At 46.6% G+C, this 19,300-nt stretch overlaps 1 protein-coding gene across 30 annotated transcripts in view; it reads right to left on the bottom strand.

Annotated features, from left to right (window-relative positions):
• Positions 1–4,366: 4,366 nt before the first annotated feature.
• Positions 4,367–19,300, bottom strand: part of FNBP1 (formin binding protein 1) — a 121,314-nt gene continuing 106,380 nt past the window's right edge. For 10 of the 30 annotated variants that reach the window (XM_088665290.1, XM_060270440.2, XM_035113011.3 and 7 more), the window contains 5 exons: positions 17,854–17,963; positions 16,528–16,660; positions 15,258–15,379; positions 14,002–14,141; positions 10,310–13,316 (listed from right to left, as the gene is read on the bottom strand). In XM_088665290.1, coding sequence (XP_088521416.1) covers positions 13,138–13,316; positions 14,002–14,141; positions 15,258–15,379; positions 16,528–16,660; positions 17,854–17,963 — 684 coding nt within the window. In that variant the 3' untranslated portion in view covers positions 10,310–13,137. Of the gene's footprint in view, positions 9,054–10,309; positions 13,317–14,001; positions 14,142–15,257; positions 15,380–16,527; positions 16,661–17,853; positions 17,964–19,300 lie in introns of those variants that run through there. The other 20 variants (XM_035113012.3, XM_035113010.3, XM_088665293.1 and 17 more) reach the window with 9 other exon arrangements.

Here is a 19,300-nt window from a genome sequence, read left to right on the forward strand (position 1 = left end):
CCAGTTCAGTAGTTGATGTAGCAGTTCTGCTGGAGCCAGACACAGAAGATGTTTGTGGGGTGGTGGGTGACCTTTCAAAGTAATGTCAGGATTTGCTCATGTTCTCTTTCAGCCAGAGGCATTAGAGTGAAAAAAATCCTACCTTACTATTGCACATAATTTCCCCCCTTTCTCCTGTTCTGTTGTCAAATCACGAAGTGGATCCCAATCATTGTGATTTATTTATTTATTTGTAAGGATGCAAAACTCCACCTTCTGATTCAGGATGCCTGCCCCCCACCCCTTCCTTGAACACAACCCCATTCACATAAAGAACAAGTGCAGCTGATCAGCTTCTTGCCATCCCATTGACTGAAAATGGGTGTGTGGAGGGAAGGAATTTTGAGGAAATGGGTACCCATGAATTAGCCCCTGAGGACTGCATAATAAGCTTGTCGCACCCACACAACAGCACAACCCACTCCTGATTGCATGTGCAGCCAGGAACATTGGAAGCATCCTCCTAGGGAGGTGGGCAATACTTGATGTTTGGGTGCAGCTGCCTGTGAGACCAAGGAAGATGTTTGGGTGCAGCTACCTGTGAGACCAAGGCAGCCCCACTCTCCTCCTTTTTTGTCTTTGGGATAACAGGGGTGTGTGTCTGTCTTTCTGAAATGCCTCCTGCATCCAGACTGCTGGAGGACCAGCATTAGAACAGTCCCGATCTGTGGTGACAGATTGGACAGTTTCTCTGAGGGAAAACCATGTTGCCCAACATGTCTGGCACAGTTGTGAAGATAAGAGGCCACCCCCCCCCCCTTCCAGGATCCACTGCTGCATTTTTCTGCTCGACAGCTGACCAGAGATACCTTTTTGAGGGAGGTCCGGTCCCATGTTGCTTTGCAGAGTGTCTGTTTCTGTCCAGCCACATGAACCCTCAACATAGTTGTGTGTTGGTAATGGGTCTAGTGCAGTCTCCCCTCCCCACACCTTTGCCTCTCTGGCCACTCCCAGGCTTTAATGGGGTTCCGCCAAACCAAGCTTTTTTGTTTTGTTTTGTTTTGTTCATGGGGGTGGATAAGAGCTGATAACGGAGGGAGAAGCATGAAGATCTCTTTAGTGAGATGTGGCCTTCTGGAAGCACGAAATCCTCTGCTGCAAACAGCAACCACTTCCGCCTCTCTCTTTTTTTTAAAGAGAACTCTCTTGCAGAAGTTTCTCCATCTTTTTGTTGCTGCTTTCCCTGTTGACCTGGATCTGTAAATGCCTAAAAGAGCATCCTCCTAGGCACCTGAGGATCGTGTGGGAAGATGACTTGCTGTGGGGTTTTTATTCCTGGTCTTACCATGGAATGCCCTTTTCGAGGGCAGCCTCTGTTTGTGCTCTGTGGGTGGTGCCTTAAAAGAGACCGAGTACGTTATGGAGTGTCAAACTCTTGTGCTCAAATTCCTTTCTTTTGTGCTAAGACTGTTGAGCCAATAAAAAACGCTTGCATTCAGAAGCTGTGTAAATATTGCTTTGCTTGTCCATGTGTTTATTCTCCATCACAGTGCCCATCCCCCCAAATGCTGAGGTTGGCCCCAGAAGGGACACTCTGGTTTTGCTTTATCCTCTGCCTGGATAGGTGCTGAACATCAGGCTCTAATGACCAAACGTACCCCGACCCAAGGCCTTGCCACCTGGACTTTGGGACCCCCTCCCCCAAGGCCAAACCCCTCACCGGCATTTAAACAAACTTCTGAACTGCATCCTGCCTGATGGGGCAAGCAAGCATTCACCTGGAAAGGGAGGGGAAAGAGTTTAAGTGGGGGCCATCAGATACGTGGTTTCTGTTATTGCCTCTCTTCCCTTTCTCCCTTCACTTTTAACTGCCTATATCTGCATGCCCAGTTGGCATCATTTCCTGTCATGGAATTTTGCTGCAAGCAGTGGCGTAGCAAGCAGGGGGCGATGGGGGCGGGTCGCCCCGGGTGCCACCCTGGAGGGGGGGTGACACTCGGCGCCCCCCCACTGGGGAACATTTTTTTTCCTGTTGCATGAAATTTTTCATCTGATCTTATATGTTCTTTCAATGCTGATTTCATATCTGAAGTTGGTTTTGTTCTGTAATCTCTACTTTTTTTGCAGTTCATGTTTTTCATTTTTCACCAGAGCCGGTTTGGGGGGGGGTGACAAAAAAACAACCCGCACCGGGTACCACCTGGGCTTGCTACGCCTCTGGCTGCAAGCTGCCAGTTACAAACCTTGCTAGGCTGGCTGCAGCTGAGTAGCCTGTTCTCAGTGGTCAACCAGATGCCCCAATGAAAAGCCTACAAGCAGGACCCAGGCACAAGAGTCCTCTCCCCTCCTGAGGTTTCCAGCAACTGGCATTCAGAAGAATGGCTGCCTTTGATCAGGGAGGCAGAGCCGAGCCGCCATGGCTAGCCTTATCTCCTGCATGAATTGGCCACCACTGTCTCTTTCGGGAAGTTCAGTTCAACTATAATGCAGTGTGAAGGTATTAATTCCTTTTGTCTGGCCTTCACCTTTCAGTATTCAGAGTGTGGTGTATCATCATCCCCTTTGATGGCTGAGAAGAACTTCCTCCTTGTGAGTTTGAAATGGGGGCTGTGCTTAACTAAAAGCTAGAGATAATCTCGATGGCATTTCAGGACCTAGAGCTAAACATTGAAAGTGTTTTGTTTCCCCAAATCACAGTTAACAAGTCCTGTGTTTGCTCTCAGATGGAAGCACTTTATTTGATAGAATTCTCTCATCAAGAAACAAATGGGTCAAACACCAGAACCTTTTGTTGGGTTGTTGTTTTTTTACACACTTTTGGGGGTTATGAGACAACACACACACATACATTAAGATGCTGTTGAAACCTACGCAAAATAATCCAGTGGCTAAAACTCACACAGAAATCATTTCTTTTTTAATAATAAAAAAGTGCTTGACATTATATGTTAAAATATAATTTGGCTTACTTTTTTAAAAAAATCTTTTTTTTTTGACACTTCAAGCATGAGGGGGCAGAGAGCAATGGAGTCAATATGCAGCAGGAAACTTTGAAAAATATTCAGCATTAAAACACAACTTTTCAGTAAATATGTTTCTTTTCTCTTTGTATATTTACAGGTGTTAAGGGGGAGTGTAAGAGAGATGGGGGCAGAGGGCGGAGAAAGCTGATTTGTTTTCTTAGAGGCAAGGATCATAACTTTTCCTCTTCAATAGGATCATGAGACGGTCACATGTTTCTTGCAAACTAGATGCTTTATTAATCTGCTTCAGGTTAAATTTGGAGGCTCTGCCTCAGAGCTCTGTACGTGCTCCAGAGTGCTTTTTGAACTCCTTAAGTGTGTGTGGAGCACCAATACACTCATTTCATCTGAGCAAAGTGTCTCAATCCTTTTCTGTGCAAAGCTGTTCTGGCTACTGAAGCTCATATTCTTTGGGGTTTCCAGGAGCCCAGGGCCGTTCTGGATCTGGGATACATCTAAGGCCTGCATGTCTCTGCATTTATTTTATTATTTTTGCTACATAAAAGTCACAAAGTGACCCACGTGGCGGCCTGCAGCATGGACCAGAAGTCTTGACATGGATGTACAGAAGACATAAGCACTTTTTGGAATGATTTTAAGAGCAGCTCCTTGCAAGTACATCACCCCCTGCCTTTGCAACTTGCTTTATGGATATGATCTGAAATTAATCAAAGGGTGGAACAGTTGTCCCTTTGAGAACTATCAACTTTTTTTTTTTTTAACAAAGTGTCCCATCCACTTCTTTGTGTGCTGTGCTTCCATTTTTATCTCTCTCTCTCTCTCTCACCCACAATTTCTCTAGCAAGGTGTTGAGGCAGGAGATATGGTAGTGATGCTACAGGTGCTAGCCAATAGGTGACCTCCCCCTAGGTGATGTTCCCTTACTTTAAAATGGTTGGTGCTGTATCAAACCACCTCAAATTTCCCAGTTGGATTGGGGGGGGGGGGAAGTGACACTTCATGGAACAGGGTCACGGTGCTTACAAACTAGTGCTGCTGTCTGAAAAATCTTAACCCACATGGGTGCTCTCTTGACTTCCAATTCTGTGCCTAGGCAAAGAGGAGAAAAGTGCCTCTGTTAAATTCTTTCCTGAAATGTCCATCTAGTAGAACAGAGAGAGAACCCTTTAGTCAAAGGTGGCGCGATGTTTTCTTTCTCTACCTGTTTGGTTCTTAAGAGTACCAAAGATTTGCCAAGAAGCTGCCAACTTTGTAGAAACTCAAGGAAACCCTATTTTCACAGCCTAATTATAAAGGCAGAAATGATTCTCCCCCCTAGCTTGTGATGTAGCCACATGAACACAGCAATCATTTGGGCATTGTTGGTACAGGGTGACAATAATATACTGTCCACCTAACATATATCTATCTATATCTAATGTCTGTTTATTGAAAAGCAGACTTTCTCTTACATTAGTGGCACCATAAATTGGGAAGAAGATCCCTTCATCTTATTTACATGTTGGGACGATACAGGGATGTTATAAACTTTGCCAACAGAAATAGCTGTAGGTGCTGTAAGTTTCATATCTACTTTGTCTTCCTGCAGATCTCGGGAAGGAGGAGCATTAAGGATTCTTTAGTTGTGATTCCTGCAATGCAGGGAGTCAGACTAGATGACCCTTTGGGTGTCTTCCAACTCTACAATTTTTTTTTATTTCATGAGTGAATGGCACAGCTTGGCTGCTTTTCAGGCTGCTGGCCTCTGGATAAATATATAATTGAAGCAGATGCTACGGCAGCTGAGAACTGTATTTTGTGTCCCTCCTGAATAGGAACGGTGGTGCTCGAGGGCATTCCTCACCCAGAAATTCAGCCTAGTGAACAGGGTCGCCCCCTCCTTTAAAAAAAACCTTTCTGGACTCTCTTTGCCTCCTGCTCCCCTCTGAAGACAGGTCTAACTCACTGTGAGGAAAGCACCGACTATCCCACAGTAGTGGGCAGCTGACAATATTGGAAGTAAGAAAGGTTCTGGGTGTCACTTAGTGTGGCCCATCCTATACATTACTCCAGAAACATGACACACTTTCCTGTGGCTTTTGCCCCCATGCTATGACAATGTTCAAATGGCCAGCTATGCACACACATGGACCACAAATGGATCTTTCCAACACACCAGCCCTTCCACTGCCATGAAAGGAGTAGATAAGAGCTTTATCCCCTTCAGACTTGCTTCATCCTTTCCGCTGGTGACCCAGTGCTGGGTGAACGCATACGACAGTTTGCCAGGGGGTGGGGAACCTTTGGCCCTTCAGATGTTGGTCTTCTCATTGTCCTTGCTCATTGTCCATGCTGGGACTGGTGGTAGCTGGAGACCCAGGTTCTCTAGCCCTGCTCTTTCTTACATTGACTGCCAGTGGATCTCCAGGGTGTCAAACCGAAATCTTTCCCAGCCTTACCTGGAGATTCTGGGGATTGAGCTAGGACCATCCTGCATACAAAGCAGATGCCCTGCTACTGAGCCGAAGACCCTTTCCCATTTGGCAGGTGACCAGCTGTAATACAACCAACAATAGGTTGCTTTTGAATCTGTCCCCTAATCCCAGTCTGAAACCTCCTCTTTGAGCTACCTGGAACGGACCACACTTCGTTTGTGTCTCGAACTGCCTCTATCGATGAGCACCATATTGCGGAAGTTCCAGCGCTGACGATATTAACTGCAACGATCCATTCATATGTATGGCAGACACTCTGTAACAAGTGTGTGCATGTGGGTCTTTTAAATGAGAACTGGGACAGGCTCTTTCAGTGCGATCTGTGATCTGTCGCCCGCTGTCAAAATGCAGGTTTTTGGGAGAGGAAGGCATGAGCTCAAAACCCAAAGTATTTTATCTTTCACGCAGCAGGGAAGCCACTTCCAGTCAGCCGCCCATGATGAAGGTGTGCTGTCCAGCGTGAACACAGATGAGACTACTGCTAAGTTAATCAACCCGGTCACATTGCCAAAAAGGGAATTGAAGACAGAACATCTACATTGCCAAAGTGCTGGGCTATGACGTTCCCGTACGGGTTGGGGTGGCAGGGAAGGATAATTCAAGAGTGCAATTTTGTTTCGACATGGTATGGGAATAAAAGCAGAATAAAGGCAAGAGCAGGCAGAGACAGCATGCAGAAGGGAAGAAAGGAAGGTCTTGAGATGCTAAGGACCAAATAAATTAAGAACAGCAGCAGAGAGTTTAAATCTGGGCACCTTAAAAAAAGGCAGGCAGGTGCAGGCAAGGCAGCAGGGGGCGAGCATGCGGGCCCAGAGGCAGTGGAAACGGAGGTCTGCAGAAAACTGGCTGGAAGCGTGCACGGGGTGGGCGTTGGTTTTGGGTGCACAGGTAGGTGGGTGTTTTGCAAAGGGGGCATGGCGAGGTTTCCAGCGTCAGCTGAGCAAGAGCACACTCCGGCCCCTCCCAACAAGCACCTATCAGGGCTCTCCAGCAAATCCTTGACAGTGGGGAAAACCACAATGTGGACAGAATTTAAACTTGGGATGAAAGGAAATGGGCTACTCACTGTGGATGCACTTGGGGTGTGTGGAATGTAGTCCCTAAGGGCAAAAACTAAGGAAAGAGGCTAGACCTCAGGGAGGCCTTCAGAACAAGGGCTGACTTCTCTTGAACTCTGTGAAGATGCCAGGAAGTGTTAAGTCTCTCCACCGCCCCCCCCAAAAAGATATCTGAACAATTGGCACATATCAACTCAACCCATCTATTGCTTATTTGTTTCTTGGTGGGTGGGGGTTTCCCTTCACACATTACGTTCTTTCCTAGGTGTATTTTCATGTACGCTTCATGAAACACAACACCTGGATAGGACAAGTGAGCACAGCATAATGGGGAAAATAGTTGTCAGAACAATGCTGTGCTTGCTGCTGTGTTTCGTCAGTGCGCTGCAGTGTTAACATGCAGGATTTGGCACTTATTTGCAGCAGCCTGGAGTTGGTTGCAGGACCAGGGTCACAACCCTGGACATATCAGCTAGAAGAAAAGCCTCACTAAACACAATGGGACTTGCTTCCACATAAACATCTACAACAGGGGTCGGCAATGTGCGGCCCATGGGCCGGACGCGGCCCACGAAGACCGTTTTACTGTTTTACCACGAGCCGCCTCCAAACCGAGCTGCCCGCTTGGTGAGTTCCCTGCGAGCTGTGCTAAACCAGCGCAGTGGGGTGCGGTGTGAGGACTCGCTGAGTGGCGCCGGAAATCGCGTCTGTGCATGTCCAGATGCTGAAAATCGCTTCTGCGCAGGCGTGTTCCAGTGTCTGGGCATGTGCAGATGTGATTTCCTGCATTGTGCTGCAACAGTCTGGCCCATGGACGATCTCTATGGGAGTGATCCAGCCCATGGCCGGTAAACCTTGCCAACCCCTGATCCACAGCAAGTATGGCTAGCTAGTGACCCTCTGGATGTCACTGGACTCCAACTCCCACCATGCTTGGCTGGGGCTGATGGGAATTGGAGTCCAACAGATATGTGGAGGACCACAATTTCCTTGCTCCTGATCTAAGAACAGGCATCCTCCCCCCTCTCTCTTTCAACAGAGACATCCTTCCATCCCCCACATGCACTAGGGAATGCTGATGCTTAGATCACGGAAGGGGAGACTTGTGACCTTCCAGACGCTATTGGACTCCACCTCCCATCATTCCTATCGGCCATGGTGGCTGCAGGGACTGATGGGAGCTGGAGTCCAATTGCAATGTATTGCCAATCCAATCCTAAAATTAGAGAAATAAGTGAGTGGCACTAAATATTATTCAAATAAGTTCTATTTAAAAAAATATGAAAATACTATTGTGTGGTACCTCTGCAGTCCTTTTCTCATAGGCACTTTGTAGACCTTCCAAACTTGCCCTAAGGAAGCACTTATTGTTCCCATTCTGCAGAAGGCAGGCTGAGTCAGAGAAGGCAGCTAGCCTAAACGGCTGCCTCCTGAGTTCCTAGCTGAGGTCAGGTTATGAAGCAGTAATAGCATAAGAAGCGCTTGCTGGGTCAGGCGCAAGGGGACCCCATCTAGTATCCAGGGCCATTTTGTTAGATCCTCCACGCTGAAATGAATAGATCCAAGTTAGCCGTGCTCATTAATTTCAATGTATCTACTCCGAGCAGAGCAGACATTGGATACAACCCTTAATGTTACTGCTGGGTTTCAATTGAACTACTCCAGTGTTTAGGCCTGATTAAAATCAGCAATCTATGTACCAAGCTCCCTAACCAGAACTGAATGCAAGACTTGTAAACTGGTTTTGATTCACTATTTAGCTCTGATCACCGCTGTCTAGAGCAGGCGTGCTGGAAATCTTTGGCCCTCCAGATGTTGCTGAATGATGGCACAATGCCTATCAGGCCCCCAGCAAGCACTGTCAGTAGCTAGGGATGATGGGAATCGTAGTTCAACAAAATCCAAAGGTTGTCCCACACCTGGTTTAGAAGTCATGTGCTTAAGTGGGTTTGCCTGCGTGCCACTGCAAGGAAAGCAGAACCTCGGTGTTTTCTCAGCCTCGGTTTCTCATCTACAAAATGGGAACAAAGGCAGCTTGCATTGCAAACCTCCTTTTAGAAACTATCAGCAATGGAGTTGGGGTGGATGAGCAAAGGAGGTACATGATGGCGGTCAGCTAGCCAAAGCAAATTTCTGTTGCCTCTATCAGAGGGCAACACGGACATGATGGAAGCTTTTTGGTTACGTTCTCCATTTAAATGAGACTCTGGTGGAAACTCCACATGGTGTAACAGGAAGAGGAGGGATGGGTTAGTTTGATGCAGCAGGTGGCATGCTGGAGAGTTTTAGCAAGCAACGGGGTGATGATGTTGAGAGTCATGGAATGCACCCACTATTGGGGCAAGATTTTTATTCCTCCCTCTGCAAATGATAGCTCCGTTTCAAGGGAGGGGAGCCTAACATGAGGGAGGGTTGTTGCTGTTGTTAAAAAAAAGGAGGGGAACCCACAAAAAACCCTGGTGCAAACAGGGTGCTTAAAAAAAATCAGACCATTTGTTTCTCCTGTGCCCCTGCTCGCCCCGATGCTCTTGTTACCAGCAGCCAACACATTTAGGAATCTAAACAGAGAGAGAGAAAGAAAAGAGAGATTTCGTTAGATACACACAAGTTGGGAGAGGTTTGGGGGAAGGAGGTGTTCAAAAAGCAAAGGCCCAGGGGCACTGTACCTTGAAGAGCTAAAGCAGAAACAGATTAAGAAAACAAATACATTATTATTATTATTATTATTATTATTATTATTATTATTATTAGCTCCCTAGGGATCCTTTTTTAGGAAGATTCTCATGAAGGCACAGATGTGCAGTCCTAACTCAATTGATTATAAATTGGGTATTACTCTTATTTATTACAGAACCTCATATTATCATTCCAACACTGATGCAAATGATAGATCAGTGGTGGGGTAGTCTAAATGGACAGGTGTAGATGCAGGCAACAATCGTGCTATCGTTCGTCCTAGGTCACATCTACTAGTGCTCTTATACCACTTTAACAGCCATGGCTTTCCCCAAAGAATTTTGGGTGATTAAGAGTTGTAAGGAGACCTCTTACCGAGCTACAAGTCCCAGCACCCTTAGAAAATTTACAATTCTCAGGTTTTCTTTGGAGGAAAGCCATGACTGTCCAAGTGATACGAGTGCTTTAAACATGGTAAACATGGTATGGATGTGACCTTAGATTTTGATCTTGATTTTGATTTTGATTTGCTGATTCTGGTGCAATGTGTTACATCTGCAGAGGAGCCAGCCTCTCTGTGGGCAATTCCTAAAAAAGCCCTCTTGCCCAGGCAAATGCAGGAAGTTGCCTTGAAATGAGTCAGATCATCGGTCCATCCAGTTCAGTGGTGTCCAAAATGCTAGCTAGCAGCAGTTCTCTGGGGTTCCAGGCAGGGGACATTTGTGACAAGAACCAGACTCTTATAATCAACAGATCATATTCTGGATGTGTGAAATGAAGACACACACACACACACACACACACCCCAGAATAAAATGACTGTCTTAAAGCAAGCACTGAAGGGCAAATTATTCTGAATTCAATAAGGTGGCATGCACAAATAACATTTGTTTTAAATAAAAAAAAGAAAGCAATCCATGGTTTCTGCACCAGCAGATAGAAGCTAATGGAGAACTCTTAAGGCAGATGAAAAGCGACTTTTAAGAGGAAGCAACTGTCAACTGTCTATGAAGAGCTTTATGGAGGAACAAGCAGTGATGTGATCTAGCGTCATGCCATGGTTTCCAGCAGCTATTGGCAAAGTAAACAAATTATTTCTGTGGCCAGATAACGTAAAGAAAATCTCACGAGTCTGAGAAAAAACAAGGTTCTTTTTCTTTTATTGCTGGAAATGATAGCGAAATAACTAAGAGAAGGAACTCAATAGAATAATGATAATTATAATAATAAAAAAACAGTTCTAGATTTAACAAACCTCAGAAGGTGGACTTTCCTATAATGCTGATTCTGAAGGAGGAAGTATGGAAAAACACAGAAAAGAAGGAAAGAAACTTCAACATCATAAACAGGTTTTGTTTTTTATCTGTTTAAGTTACATCATATACTGTACACACTATGGCTTATCTACTTAATGGCCCTTGTTGCTTTTTACATAACTGCCATTGAGTTGCTCTCAGGAACATCTAAAAAAATAATTTGGCAAACATGAAAATAATCACTTTTTAAAAAAATCATCCTAGATTCGAAAGTGCATTGGTGTCCTTTAAACAGTGGGAGAGGCTGACTTGTTTGGAAAATGCCTGCAAACTGTGATGGTTATATTACAAGGTCTCTGGGCTTCTTCCTGGGAAGATTTATCTACATTCCAGGAGACCCAAAGCGGACGGCATTTCCTTGAGAAAAAACTTGCCCCAGCCAGGATAATACCTTGGGCAAAGATGCATTTCCAAATCTGTGTCTGCCTTGCAAGAATAATACTATTTCAGCAGGTGAATGGGTTTGCACAAGACATAATCTGCAGGCAGACTGAAGTACCCTTCCCCTGAATGTTTCCCCTGGGATGAAAGCAACCCCCCCCCTCGCCCCTAAAATGTTGAAGATGAGGCAATGCAACACTCTTCTCCAGCCAATTCCACTTGCCTGCCTTACGGCGGGCTGGAATAAAGCCTTTTTGCTGTAGCAGGAGGATCTCCTTTCCCCACTACCTGGCCATATAATGCTGCCCCACTAACAAGCAGATAGGGCTCAGACAGATGTCCCCTCTTTAGGTGAGCAAGTGTAATACTTCTTGGTTATTATGGCAAGGGGGGCAGGTGTCCATGGGGGGGGGGGTTACAGTATGGCACAATGATGCTTGATGCATGAGCACCACTCTGGAGTTGACATGTGTTAGCAGTGAATCATGGGGCTGGGTGCCCTCCGTGGCAAAACTGAAGAACTTCCCCAGCCAGCTCAAGTGCCGGAGACAGCACCTGTGTGCTGTTCTAGCACTTCTGATCTCCAACAGAGAAGGTTGCAAGCGTCCTCCTAAAATAAAACAAAAGGTCTGCTTCCCCCCCCCAAATACCCTCTGATCTTGCACTAAATTGCAAATACCCGTTTGTTTTCCCTGTTTTGTTCTGCTTCCAGCTAGGAACAACAGAGGGTTCAAAACGCCTATGTGGGACACACAATGCCCAACCTGCTGGAAATCTCCCCTCCTGCTATTTCCTCTGCAGTCTTAAGGGCTAGAAGCTAACGTCTGGTTTCAAAACAGTGGCAGCTGAGGTGGCAGAGGAAGCTGGTGCCTGGTGCCAATTCCTGCAGGTGCACAGAGCCAACTTACGGGGATTAGTGTGGGTTCAGGAACTTTGCCTTCAGGCCCAGGGACCTCCTTCCGTTCGGTGAGTGTGTGTGTGAGGAACCCCATGACAGGTGGAATGCCACATGCCATAGAAGGTTCCTGGGGCACACATCCCTTTCACACAGAGCACCAGCGAGGCTTCCCAGGCCTTGCCACCCCCTCACATCAACCGAAAAGACAGGCTGGCGTTCTCTTACAAGCCGCTTAGCGGTGTGATTAAGCTTGTCTTCCTGGGACCCCTAGTCTTACCATTTGGGAACTGCTGTATAAACTTCTGAGAAACCCCATGATTTTCCACAGCAACACAAAAATAAAAATAAAATAAAATAAAAACACACATCCGGGTCACCGTTAAAGAAGGACACACATCTTTGTGTGTGCGTTGAACAATGAAAACAGCAACAACCCTACATTCAGACTTTATATGCAGTATGCTGCTGCTAGGGCATATCATTTTTCCATATCTTTGAGCAGCTCCCAGACAAAAAGCCAGCGAAGCTCACAATTTGCTAGTGGTGGAGAAACGAAGGGGTCCAGCCCCAGCCCACCACCCCTCTGTCTAGCAGCAGCAATCTACTTCTGCATTTCTCCTAAGACACCATTCCCTTGCTTTCAAATGCATCCCCCGTGCTCACGAGGGCTAGAAACTGTGTTTCAAAAAAAATGGAAAAAGTGAGATCCTCAGATGTTGCACACTTGAATGGCAGGATTGCAAGGTGAACAGAAGATGTATGACCTTGAATCTAAGGCTTCTTCCCCCCCCCCCAAAGCAAAAATAATAATAATTTAAAAAAGAAAATAGGCCACATTTTGCTAGCCTAGACGAGAGCCTACAAGTTGTACGTCAGTTGTGTCCAAGACGGTACTATGAAATCAACAAATACATGTCACTTTCCTACCTGCAGAAGATAGGAACGGAAATATTCATTAAGGCCGCAACCCTAAACATGCCTACTAGGGAGTAAGCCCCGATAAACAGACAATGATGCATACTCTCAAGTAGTAGCGCAAGGGACTGTCTTCCATAATTAGCTGTGCATTCTGTGCCTTGAGGGAGTGAAACTCTGAGCAATTTCAACTCTTTGTCAGGAAAGGAAAGTTTTGAGGGGAGGCCCATATTCCACAATTATCGCCCATACTTTCTCTCTCTCTCTCCACCCTCTCCCTGTGACACCCTCTCATTTGACCAAGCTTTCGAGGTTCTTGGAGAAGCACAAGTCTGCTCCTTTTGGAATAAGGAGTAATGCACTTTCCTGGTGCAGAAAGGCTTTCGTCACAGCAGCGGAGGAAAAGCGCCCATGGCAGCCCCTGCGGAAGCAAAGAAAGCGACCCAGGCAGGCGAGCTAAATGTAAGTCATTGCACCTTTGGCATTCTTTTCCAAATAGACTTCGACGTAGGAGGTTGGGACGTAACCTTCCTCATCCTCGTTCCTCCGGATCCGCGTCCAGCCATCGCCTTTGTCCTCCTCAATGACGAACAGCGTTTCTCCTTCAGAGACTGAGATCGTCCCTTCGTTCTGACCTGAGAGACAGGGGATAAAAAAAACAAAGCAAAACCCCTGACAGATTAGGACTAGTGTTTCCCGCGGATTTTCTCTTTCTTTCTTTCTTTCTTTCTTTCTTTCTTTCTTTCTTTCTTTCTTTCTTTCTTTCTTTCTTTCTCTCTCCTTCCTCTCCTTCCTTCCTTCCTTCCTTCCTTCCTTCCTTCTTTCCTTCTTTTAAAATGATAAAAGCACCCACAACATTTATCTACCTACCTACCTACCTACCATCTATTTCATTTCTACCCCACCTTTCCCTCCAAGGAGCTCAAGGTGGCACACATGGTCCTCTCCCTCCTCATTTAATCCCCACAACAGCCCTGTGAGGTGGGGCAGTGACTCACCCAAGGTCATCCAGCAAGCTTCATGCCCAAGTGGGGTTTTGAACCTTGGTCTCCCAGGTCCTGATCCAACACTCTAACTACTACACCACACTTCCTGTGAAGCATCTGGAAGCCATTTTGCAATGGCACATGTGTGTAAAAGGTGGATGAGGATGACTTGGGGGCTGCGCGCCAAAGACCCTCAAATATAAAGGTATGGGTGGTAGTCCCTGGGTTCCCCCCTCCCATCTGTTTGCACGTGCCACGGTGCAACCCCTTGGCCACATTCTGGAACTGCACCTGGCCACAAACTGCACCTGGCCCTGAGGGATCTGGGACGTACCTTCAAAGGTATAAAGAGCTTTGCACGTCCCAATCGTGGGAAGCGGTTCCTCATCGTCAAACTCATCGTCAAACTCTGCTGCCGGCACTTTCACCTCACTTTCCTGGCTCGGCTCCTCTGTGTAACTGCCATCTGGACTGCTCAACACAGGAAAAGAAACACAACAACTATAGCGACAGGCTTGGAGGGAGGGAGGGAAGAGGAGACGCTGGTCCGCCAGCATCATTATATAGCAGTCTTGGAAGCTGCCTTACACCAAGAAGGACGGCGCAGGCCCATCCGTCTCAGCATTGTTTGACACTGACTAGCAGTGGCTCTTCAGATTTCAGCCCAAAGTAATCCCTGGCGGTATCTGAAGACCCCAGGGATTGAACCTGGAATCTTTTGCATGCAAAGCAGTTGCACTACCACTGAGCTACAGCGAGGCAAGATTCTTGTCCTCATAGTTCAGAATAAAAGGCCAAATTGTACTGGGAGCTGCCTTGCACTAAGTGAGACTATTGATCCAGCCATCTGGCTCACGGCTGCCTAACTCTGATTGGCAGCGTTTATCCATGGTTTCAGAAAAGAGTCTCTCCCCTGTTCTTCCTGGGGATCCTTCTGGAGATCCAGGACCCTCCACAAGCAAGGCTGATGCTCTGCCATGTGTGTGATCGACCTTTCCTAAATCGTATTTTGCAGGTACATCGTTTAGCAGAGCAGATAAAAGCTACACACAAAAATGTAATTCGCCAGGGAAAGTCGCTTGCAAAAAAACACGTGTACTGGTTGAAACGACATGCAAAAATATGATTCATTAAGAAAAAACCCCACAAAAATACTGATCCAATTTACGAAGAGCTTTTTTTTCTTTTAAAAAAAAGAATCCAGAAATTGTTGCAGAATGAAAAACTTGGGAGGGCTGGTAATGGCAGATTTATCTGTCCACCCATCCCTCATATAAAGATTGACCAAGAAGCTCTTGCACTCTGCTGCTGCTTTGCCATCTAGAGCCAGAAGGGGGAGCTGTGTAGTGAGAAGCAGCACTGGCTGAAGGTAGAAGCCAGAGAGGAAAGGGAATTGTCTTAGGCAACAGATTCAGGGCAGAGCGTGTGGGGAGAGAAAAAAAGAGGCCCAGAGTTCTCCTCCAAGGGCCACTAGCTGCTGAGAAGTTTTCCTGGGAGCTGTGAGAGCGAGCTGCTGTGCTCAGGATCATGTCTGCTTGATAACCGCTGGAAGTGCAGTTGAATGGACACTGTGTAATACAGATACTGTACCTCTCGCGATCCTGGGCGCAGTTGTTGACAGTCAAGGTGTTCTGAGGCTCATACATCCCGCTCTGGCGGCGTGCTGGCTCAGTACGTGCAGGCAACCGGCCTTCTACCTCAGCTAGCCAGCCCTGTGGTGGGAAAGGAGTGAAACTAGATCTCAGTCCGCAAAGGGTTGGGGCCAACTTATCCTTCATAATCCTGACACTCGGGTTAAGGGTAAAATGTAAAATGTAAGTAATATAGCTGCTTTATAAGGTTAAGAAAATAACATTGTGGAAGGGTGGATGGGAAGACAACGGAGATAAGAGATTTGTTCTGGTGGTTGTTTAAAAGAATTTGTAAAATTTGAAAAGTTAATATAAAAAATGTTTTTTTAAAAAAGCCATCTACCTCTTTCCCCCTTTTCTTCCCAATGTCTCAACAAATGAAACTGATTTGTAAAAATGTTATGAGAGACATTGCACAGATCTCTGTAAACCAAGAAAACCTTTAATAATAATAAAGCCTGACACTCAGTTAAGATCTTTTTCTAGCAGGGCAGGTCAGAGATTGAAAGGGGAAGCGGCCTTTTTGATGGTAGTATCTAGGCTGGATTCTGACCTCACTCATGGGCCAGGTGGGTGGGACTGACAGCAAGCACTGCTTTGCCATTTGCAAGAGCAGTTTGGACACTTGTGAATGGACATTTCCCTTATGCAGACACCCCAAAGCTTTCCATTTGCAAATGCCTGTTTGCAGGTGCAGTTTGAATCCAAGCACCAACTAGAAACAGGCAGCTTCAAACAGGCTTCCTGACAGTGGACTGTTCCTTGGCATGCTGGTTTGGCATGCAGCTGAATTAAAAACTCTTCCCAACAACACAGGAAAATAGCAAACTGCCTTATACTCAGTCAGACCATTTGTGCTTCTAGCTCAGTATTGTCCATATTGACTCTCCTGGGTTTCTGACAGATGCTGTAGCCACTGAGCTAGGGCCCTCTCTCCAGTGGAAATCCCGCTTCTTGGAACGTGGTTCCCCACTTCAAGAGATGGGAATGCAAGGGGTGGAAGAATGCCAGTCCCTAACCAGGCATTCCATTATGAGAGAGGAGGATGCCTCTTCTTGGATCAGGGGTCTGGTTGTCCCTATACATTTGTTGGACTCCATCTCTCATCAGCCCCTGCAGCCAACATAGCCCAATAGTCCAGGGATGATGGGAGATGTAGTTTCCCCATCACTGTCCTAAAGTATCATTGTTCCCTTTGCTGTCTTCAGATTAAAAGCTGTTTCTCATACCTCGAATTTCTGGGCTTCCAGACGCAGCTTCTCCAGGTTCTGGGCCAGCTCGGCCAGCTTAAGATCCACACTGGCTGCGTCTCCCATCTGCGGGTTCTTGATGTAGACGTCTTTCATTTTCGTTAAGGCATCTCTGCAAGGAAAAAGGAAAGCATATCAGGGATTGGGAGGCTAGAGTGCGCCCCCCCCCTCAAAAAAACCCAAAAAAATTAAAGAGCATATCTGCATGAGAGCCAGGGTGATGTGGCGATTAAAGGAGTGTCAGACTAGGACCTGGAAGACAAGGGTTCAAATCCTGCCCCCACTTGGTCATGAAGCTCACTGGGTGACTTTGGGTCATAGTTACTGCCTCTCAGCCTAGCCCACCTCACAGGGTTGTTGTGGGGATTAAATGAGGAGGGAGAGAACCATGTAGGCCACCTTGAACTCCTTGAAGAAAAAGGTGGGATGGAGATGCAATAAAATTGCATGTAAGGAAATAATTAAATTGCACACTCCCCCACACCCCAACACTACCAAAAGCTGGGATCATGAGGAGTTGTGAGATCCAGTCTGCTCAAGATATGCCCCAAAGGTACATCTTCGCTAGCAGGTCATTTCCTATCTTATATCCCTTGCTTTCCTCCACACAACAGGTGCTCTGATCACTGAATAATGGCTCTTTCTCTTAAAAATAAAGATAGATGCTAGTCCTCATGGTTCTGAATAAAAGGCTTAAAGAAACAGGAACATAGGAAGGTAACCTATACCAAGTCAGTCAGACCACTGGAGGTCTATCCAGCTTAGCATTGTCTACACTGGCTGGCAGTTGAGGCTCTCCTAGTTTTCAGGAAGGGGACATTCCTGGGCATACGGGGAGATTCTGAATGCAAAGCAGAATCAGAGATGTATTTGGCTGGTCCCTCTCCTTCAACAACCTAGGGAGGTAGGTTAGGGTAAATGATAGCGACTGGCCTGGCTTTCTGTTTAAGTATGGCGACCTATCACCTTTCTGAAATCTCCCAGCTTGCTCCTGGCTTGCTCGGGTGCAGAAATCCTGCTTGCACATTTCTACAGGGTGTGGGCTAGTGGCCAGGGTGAAGGATGGGCATCTGAAGAAGGGAAGTTCCTGGAACAGAAGACCAAGCTGCCCAGACAGCCATGGTCTTGCCTTTTGCTTGCCAAGTGAACCACTCCTGGGCTGAAACGGTTTTGCTCCCCTGATCTGGGGTCCAAGAAATGGGAGGTTCAAGGACAGCCCTTAGCACTTTTTCCTGGGAGCTCCTGAATGCAAGGCAAGTGCCACTGAGCCACAAGTGCTTCCTTCCGTGTTCCTGCCAATCATACCTTTGATCCATTTCCTTTTGGATGTCCCTGTTCAGCTCATCCACCTTTTGCTGCAGCTTCTTCCTTCTTTGCTCAGGGGGCAGATTGCTGAAGTCCTCTGGTCCGCCACCCTAGACATGCCAGGGTAGCCGTCAAAGAGGAGGGAGCAAGGTGTGGGGAGGGAGAGGGAGAAAGAGAGGCCTGTCAATTTCAGCCCATCAAGGAATATCCCAGTTTTTGGAGACCCAGAGGGTCCTCACTAGTCTAAGGGGTGAAGGACAGCCCCTTGCAAGGGTTTCGTCAAGGATGGAAGTGACCAGGCATGTTCTTGCTATAGCCTAGCCTGAAATTGATTTAAATGGTGGTTCTGTTTAGGGCAAGAAAACAGAAACCCTCTCATGATGAGGCGCTGCTCTAGTTTGGCATCAGAACAACAGCCCACTTAGCCCTGCCACTGGCTGGAGGCAGACAATTGTTGTTGTTTTGTTTCAGAGAACGAAGGCGGTGTGACAGGGGCATTGTTCCCCACGGGGAACGCGAAGGGTAAGGAATCTCTGGTGCGTGGGCCGAATCTCTGGCCCTATGGTCGTCTCCAACTGGCCCACGGGAGTCCTTGCAGGCCGTGCCTCTCACTGCCCCTGTGCCACCCTTCTGCTGGACTGGAGCAGGCCCCTGACTTGTAGGAATGCCTCTTGCAGGGGTGTGAGGGGGTGATAACACCTCTTCGATTTTACATACTTGCTTTTGCCTTCCTCAGCCTGGCACCCTCTGGATGTTTTGGATTATAACTCCCAGTTCGTTTGGATGTACTTTTATTTAGCTGTAAATAATCCACCAGGTCCTTTTCGACTAATTTGCCTGTCTATCCAGAGATAATCCAGGACAATATAGTTTTAAAAGATTTTTGTTCTTCTTCTTTTTTGGAGGGTGCGTATGGAAACACTAGGGGATTCCCCTGAGCCGCCTGAAGGCCTGTTTTGGCTCCCGTCCTGTCATCCCTCACCACTTAAGTCTGCTATTAGAAGGACAGAGAGAAAGAAAATAATAATACTGGAAAGAGTAATCAGCTTCTTGAGAGGCAATCAGCAGCGGGAGCCTCTTCTGAGGTGATGCCATCGACGGCAGACACATGGACCAGGGAAGCATGCTTTGCCTCAGAACTATTGGTTCACATCCTATTTTAGTTCTCCTCAGAGTAAACCCACTGAAATTAATAAACACGGCAAACTCGGCTCCATTCATTTTAGTGGGTCTGCTCTAATTAATGCATAGCTGGCAATACTCCATCGGTTTCATTCATAAGCAAATTTAATTGCTTAATTGCTTAATCATACAAGTTTCAGTTGAGACCAATTTATTGGCAACTAACGCTCATGGGATTAATCCACTAAGATGCCTTTATTCCAATTAATATTATTAAATGACCAGACTCTGGCCAAGCTGAAAAGGTCGTGAACAAGGTTAAAAC

The sequence above is a fragment of the Zootoca vivipara genome, chromosome Z2 (assembly GCF_965207765.1).
Source record: "Zootoca vivipara chromosome Z2, rZooViv2.hap1.1, whole genome shotgun sequence".
NCBI lineage: Eukaryota > Metazoa > Chordata > Lepidosauria > Squamata > Lacertidae > Zootoca > Zootoca vivipara.